Source organism: Theropithecus gelada, chromosome 14, assembly GCF_003255815.1.
Source record: "Theropithecus gelada isolate Dixy chromosome 14, Tgel_1.0, whole genome shotgun sequence".
NCBI classification, from domain to species: domain Eukaryota; kingdom Metazoa; phylum Chordata; class Mammalia; order Primates; family Cercopithecidae; genus Theropithecus; species Theropithecus gelada.
The window spans coordinates 63,715,231-63,721,294 of NC_037682.1; the positions used below are offsets into that span (position 1 = coordinate 63,715,231).

The following is a 6,064-nucleotide window of genomic DNA, read 5'->3' on the forward strand; positions in this document are numbered from 1 at the left end:
AATCCCCCAAAGCCAGAGAGTGGAGAGGGACAAAGCAGTGATCCCAGTAGATCTGGTCTCAGGGGCTGTCCCAGCAGGCCAAGCTGTCCCCAGGTGGTATCTTCTCTTCAAGCAACTGCAAACACTCAGCTTCCTCCAGAGAGCGGGGCAGGCAGGATATGTAGGCAACTTCTCTTTCTTTCTCTTTCTCTCTCTCTCTCTCTTTCTCATTTTGCCTTTAGCCCAGGCAACTTCTTTCTCTTTCTTTTTCTCTCTCTCTGTCTTTCTTTCTGGCATTTCGCCCAGGCTGGAGTGCAGTGGCTCCATCTCAGCTCATTGCCATCTCCACCTTCTGGTTTTAAGCAATTCTCCTGACTCAGCCTTCTGAGTAGCTGGGATTACAGGTACCCGCCACCATGCCCGGCTAATTTTTGTATTTTTAGTAGAGACGGGGTTTCAACATGTTGGCCAGGCTGGTCTCGAACTCCTGACCTCGTGATCCTCCCGCCTCAGCCTTCCAAAGTGCTAGGATTACAGGACTGAGCAACCGCGCCCTGCCCTGGAGCTGTTTTTCTAACAAGCACTCAGAAGCACCTCCCTCCCCACCCTCCTCCAAGACTGGACCCACAGTATGTCTTCCCGTTTGGTCTACAGAAAGGATTCTGGGAGACAGCAGGATTCTAGGTGGAGGAAACTTTTTATTTGACAGTCTGAGGGGATGAGGGGACAGGGATGGGGGAAATTAATGAGCCAGACCAGGCTGGAGTCCTTTGGGTAGCTCTAATCTTTCGTGCCTACCTCAGCTCCAGCAGGCAGCATTTCCAAATCCTAGCTTTCGGAACCCTGAGAAATCCTAGCTTTCAGCGACCCTCCGGCCGCTGGGGGAAGGAAGGGTGACATCCCCCCTCCTCCTGGCTCAGGCTGCTGGGAAGCTCTTCTCTGAGCTACGAATTCCTCCGCTGGCCCCTTCCCCCATGGCCTCTGACGCGGCATCCAAAACTCAGAGCCAGGTTATTTATAGATAAGCCCAGAGGAGGTGGGGGAAAGGCCAGTGTTTACAAACATGGGTCACCTGAGTCTGAGCGGTACCGAAAGCGGTCTGGGGGAGGGGCGAGCCTGGATCCTGTGGATTTGCGACCAAGGGCTCTGTCTCTGGCCCAACCCCTCTGAAGGGGTATGGGGAGAGCGCCCAGAGAAGGGAGGGAGTGGGCGCTGCTCAGATGCTGGAGCACGTGGCCCAAGGTGTGGGCCAAATGCAAACTCTGCAATTCAGAGTGCTCCAGGGGCGACCTTTTGGCTGGCGGGACCTCCGCAGGGCCCCCTGGCCTGGTCGTCTGGGGGCCAGGGGCCGACCGGGTCAGGGACCGCCTGAGGGAGAGACCAAGTCTCACAAGTTCCTTCCCCCTCACAGCCAAAGAGGGTCCCGCAGGAAGACCCCGCAGTCCTGGAGAAGGGGAGTTGCCCCTCAGCCCCTGCCCTGCCGCGGCCGCTCCCGGCCCCGCGTGCGGCGCTGGGAAAGGGGTGTCGGGTTACCAGCGCGGGGGCTCTAGTTAGCCTCGGGAACCTTGCTTTCAGCCGGACTCCGGGGACAGCGCAGCGCCCGCCCGAGCCCTCGGCGCTACCTCCCGCTCGCGGCCTCCGCAACCTTCAGGTGGGTCCTCTGCCCCCGGCCCTCTCCTCTCTGGCGGAGCCAAACTGCGGCCCCGCCTTTACCGTCTCAGAAAAGTCCCGGGACTGGAGACTCTGAGGAAGGGGCGTCGGGAGTCTGGAGCGGAGACCTGGAGCGGGGGGCGGACAATAAACTCCAGGCCCCGCCCACGCCCCCGGCCCCGCCCACGCCCCGCCAGGGCCCTAATCCTGGACCCCGGATCCCGCGCGCCTGGAGACAGGGTCCAGATCTCCCTCGAGCCCCTCGAAACCAGGACTCCAGCGCCACTGGTCCCGCCCTCACCCGGACTCCTGGCCCTCACGTCTCCTCCAGGGATGGCACTGGCGTCATTGATGATGGCCCTCGGCTGCCTTGGCCTCCACACCTGGAAGGTAACTCCAGGAACCATCTCCAGTCCCCAAGGGGGACATTGGGGGGCAGACCCTGAGGAAGTGGACTGGGGGCTGACTCCTCACAGCCCTCTCCCAGGGACTCTTCCCTAGGATTCCACTCTTAACTCTCTTCCTCTCAGGAACCTCCATCTCTGCAGGGAGCCCCAGGTTCCCATTCTGTCTCCTAGAACCCCCACCTCCATTCCTCTCTGGATGCCTCCAACATTCTCCTCCCCACCTCTCATCTCCCAGCGCAGGCACAGTCCCGCAAAGCCTCCTTGAGTTACCTGTGTGCTGCAGTCCTGGCAGCCTCTCCCAGCCAAGGCTTGTCCTCCCCACCACCCCTACCCCAAATGTGGGTACAGAGCAGGGGAGGACGCAGGCGTCTCAGAGCTGACAGTGATTTGGTGTGGTGGCTGAGCACCTACCTGCAAGGGCTTCCTGCTGGATGAGAGGGAAAGAGAGCCTGAGGAGACTGGGGCTGGGGGTCAGGTAGCTGGACACTTGCTGTGTGTAGTATTTGCACATCACCTGCCTGCTAGATCTTACAGCCAGAAAAGTGCTTGGTAGTCATCTAGTCCCACCTCCCACCGACCGCAGGAACCTTTCTAATGACAGGATGATCCCTTTTAGGTTGTACAGAAGTAATGCTCTTTATGCTGTCTTCATAATAACTGTGAGGTTGGAAGTATCCTCAAGTCCAGAAAAGTTATGACACTTGCCCAAGATCTCACAGCTAATAGGTGGTAAAGTCAAGATTTCAGGCTGGGCGCGGTGGCTTATGCCTGTAATCCCAGCACTTTGGGAGGCTGAGGCTGGTGGATCACTTGAGGTCAGGAGTTCGAGACCAGCCTGACCTACATGGTGAAACCCTGTCTCTACTAAAAATACGAAAAATTAGCTGGGTGTGGTATTGCACACCTGTAATCCCAGCTACTCAGGAGGCTGAGATAGGAGAATTGCTTGAACCCAGGAGGCAGGGTTGCAGTGAGCCAAGATCGTGCCATTGTACTTCAGCCTAGGCAACAGAGTGAGACTTCGTCTCAAAAAAACAAAAAGAAAAGAACAAATTAGCCAACCATGGTGGCATGCACAGGTAATCCCAGTTACTTGGGAGGCTGAGGTGGGAGATTCACTCCAACCCGGGAGGCGGAGCTTGCAGTGAGCCGAGATCTCACCACTGAACTCCAGCCTGGGCAACAGAGCAAGACTCTGTCTCAAAAAAAAAAAAAAAAAAAAAAAGATTTCAGCCCATGTCTGTCTGACTCCAGTGCCTGTGCTATTTAGGCCTCTTATTGGGTCCTTGCCAAATTGCATATACCTGATATTTGGGGATAGAAATGAGATTCTGTGTTTCCGGATGGGTTTGCCCCCAGGACCCGTGTCCAGTGCTCTGAACTTACGCTCTTTTCGGTGTGGCACCTCTCTTCCTTCCTCCACAGGCCCAGGCTGTTTCCATCCTGCCCCTGGGACTGGCTCCAGACACCTTTGACGATGCCTATGTGGGTTGTGCAGAGGAGATGGAGGAGAAGGCAGCCCCCCTGCTAAAGGCGGAAATGGCCCACCATGCCCTGCTGCGGGAATCCTGGGAGGCAGCCCAGGAGGCCTGGGAGGACAGGCATCGAGGGCTCACCTTACCCCCCGGCTTCAAAGCCCAGAATGGAATAGCCATTATGGTCTACACCAACTCATCTAACACCTTGTACTGGAAGTTGAATCAGGCCGTGCGGACAGGTGGAGGCTCCCGGGAGCTCTACATGAGGCACTTTCCCTTCAAGGCCCTGCATTTCTACCTGATCCGGGCCCTGCAGCTGCTGCGAGGCGGTGGGGGCTGCAGCACAGGGCCTGGGGAGGTGGTGTTCCGAGGTGTGGGCAGCCTTCGCTTTGAACCCAAAAGGCTGGGGGACTCTGTCCGCTTAGGCCAGTTTGCCTCCAGCTCCCTGGATAAGGCAGTGGCCTGCAGATTTGGTAATGCCACCCTGTTTTCTCTAACGACTTGCTTTGGGGCCCCTATCCAGGCCTTCTCTGTCTTTCCCAAGGAGCACGAGGTGCTGATTCCCCCCCATGAAGTCTTCTTGGTCACCAGATTCTCTCAGGATGGAGCCCAGAGCCTGGTGACTCTCTGGAGCTATAATCAGACCTGCAGCCACTTTAACTGCGCCTATCTGGGTGGTAAGCTGTGCATGGAGGAAGCAGGACTGGCAGTGTGGGTGAAATAAGCCAGAATGTTCCTACACAATAATCCCCAGGGCCTTCGGGAGACCCACTTGGTTAAAGGGGAATTGAGGGCTGGAAGTCAGCTGGAGTTAATGTCATCTGTGACTCGGGTTTTTTTGGGTCCTATAAGTGTTTTCCAGATTTGTGAACATTCTCAGATGATTCTATATGTCCTCAAAAGGGTCCATCTGCTACACAGTCTAATAGACCAAAAGAACCTGGTTAAGGAGATTAGTAAGCAGCAGAAAGAGCCAGGGGGACTGCTTCAGGTCTCAGGGGGCCCTGGGCTTGATGAGGCTGATAGAGCACGTATGTGCCACTCCCAAGTGCTAAGGCAGGGACAGATGGAAGAGTGACTGGGTCTTGGGTGGGAAGAGGGACGGAAACGCAATCTGGAAAAACTTCCTGGAGGACCGAGGAGGAAAGGAAGTCAGAAGTTTCCCTTTAGGTGAAGGGAAAATAGATTGAGAGGGGAAATGGCCCTGCCAAGGCCTGATGGGCTGGGCAGTTTGGGTGTGAGTCTGTCCACATGGAGGCCTCACTCTGCTGTCTGTTGCAGGGGAGAAGAGGCGGGGCTGTGTGTCTGCACCAGGTGAGTCGCTCTTCCATTCTCCCTTAGCTGCTTTGACTCCCCCTCACCCTGCTGACCCCTTCCTTTTCTTCTCCCTCCAGCAGGGGTGCAGCCAGTCACAATCTAAGGGGGCCTCCTCTCTGCCCCCCTGGAAGACCCTGCTCTTGGCCCCTGGGGAGTTCCAGCTCTCAGGGATTGGGCCCTGAAACTCCAACATCTGCCACTTAGGAGCCCTGGGAACGGGTGACCTTCATATGAAGAAGAGGCGCCTCCAACAGCCTTGAGAAGCAAGAACGTGGTTCCAGACCCAGCCCTAGCAGCCTTCTCCCCAACCAGGATGTGGGGCTGGGGAGGCCACAGCAGGGCTAAGGGAACTCTGCTATGTGGTGGGGACTTCCCGGGACAAGCAAGGGAAGTACTGAGGCAGCCACTTGATTGAACGGTGTTGCAGTGTGGAGACATGGAATTTTATTGAGGCAGCCACTTGATTAAAAGGTATTGCAGTGTGGAGACATGGAATTTTATGATTGGTTTATTCCACGAGACTAGACCATCTGCCCCACTCTGGCCTTGCTAGGCTGAGGGACTGACTGAGGGACTAAAAAAATAACTTCCTGGGGCCGGGCGTGGTGGCTCACACTTGTAATCCCAGCACTTTGGGAGGCTGAGGCAGGCGGATCACGAGGTCAGGAGATTGAGACCAGTCTGGCTAACACGGTGAAACCCTGTCTCTACTAAAAATACAAAAAAATTAGCTGGGCGTGGTGGCGGGCACCTGTAGTCCCAGCTACTCCGGAGGCTGAGGCAGGAGAATGGAGTGAACCCATGAGACGGAGCTTGCAGTGAGCGGAAATCTCGCCACTGCACTCCAGCCTGGGTGACAGAGCAAGACTCCGTCTCAAAAATAATAATAATAGTAACTTCTTGGTCACTCCTAGACACAATCTCCTGTGCAGACCCGTGTCACACTCTAACTTGCAAATCCAGAAGCTAGAACAGCTAGGGGGTCCTCACGACAACCATGAAGGCAGGAAAGCAGGCAGGTGATTCCTCAGCCCCACTTGTGAGGTGAGGAGTGCAAAGACAAGGAAGGAAGCAACTGGTCAGAGGGTTCCCATGGAACCCCGACCTCCCATCTCCCCGGCCTCCTGCCTCCTGGTCCGGAACTGTCCATGAAAGATCTGAGGAAACTCAAAGTAGGATCCTAAGCCCAAGACACTTGGGACCACAGAGCAAGTCATTTCTCTCTGTCCTACT

At 56.1% G+C, this 6,064-nt stretch overlaps 1 protein-coding gene across 3 annotated transcripts; it reads left to right on the forward strand.

Moving 5' to 3' along the window:
• The first annotated feature begins 1,286 nt into the window (after window positions 1-1,286).
• ART5 (ADP-ribosyltransferase 5) lies at window positions 1,287-5,317 on the forward strand. Of its 3 annotated transcripts, XM_025357116.1 has the most exons (5): window positions 1,503-1,630; window positions 1,961-2,019; window positions 3,462-4,191; window positions 4,796-4,828; window positions 5,036-5,315. In XM_025357116.1, the coding sequence occupies exons 2-5, from the start codon at window positions 1,963-1,965 to the stop codon at window positions 5,089-5,091; spliced, it is 876 nt and encodes a 291-aa protein (XP_025212901.1). In that variant the 5' UTR covers window positions 1,503-1,630; window positions 1,961-1,962; the 3' UTR covers window positions 5,092-5,315. The 3 variants fall into 3 exon arrangements, with proteins under 3 accessions (XP_025212902.1, XP_025212903.1, XP_025212901.1); XM_025357117.1 differs by having other exon boundaries at window positions 1,287-2,019; window positions 4,909-5,317; XM_025357118.1 differs by having other exon boundaries at window positions 1,287-2,019; window positions 3,462-3,987; window positions 4,796-4,832; window positions 4,920-5,317.
• Window positions 5,318-6,064: the final 747 nt, after the last annotated feature.

What these genes read in the sequence shown, in the direction of transcription:
- ART5 (XM_025357116.1), top strand. Translation starts at nt 1,963, where the DNA reads ATGGCACTGGCGTCATTGATGATGGCCCTCGGCTGCCTTGGCCTCCAC. An exon ending in TAACTGCGCCTATCTGGGTG is followed by an intron (nt 4,192 to 4,795) that starts GTAAGCTGTGCA and finishes TGTCTGTTGCAG; the next exon opens with GGGAGAAGAGGCGGGGCTGT. An exon ending in GGGCTGTGTGTCTGCACCAG is followed by an intron (nt 4,829 to 5,035) that starts GTGAGTCGCTCT and finishes TCTGCCACTTAG; the next exon opens with GAGCCCTGGGAACGGGTGAC.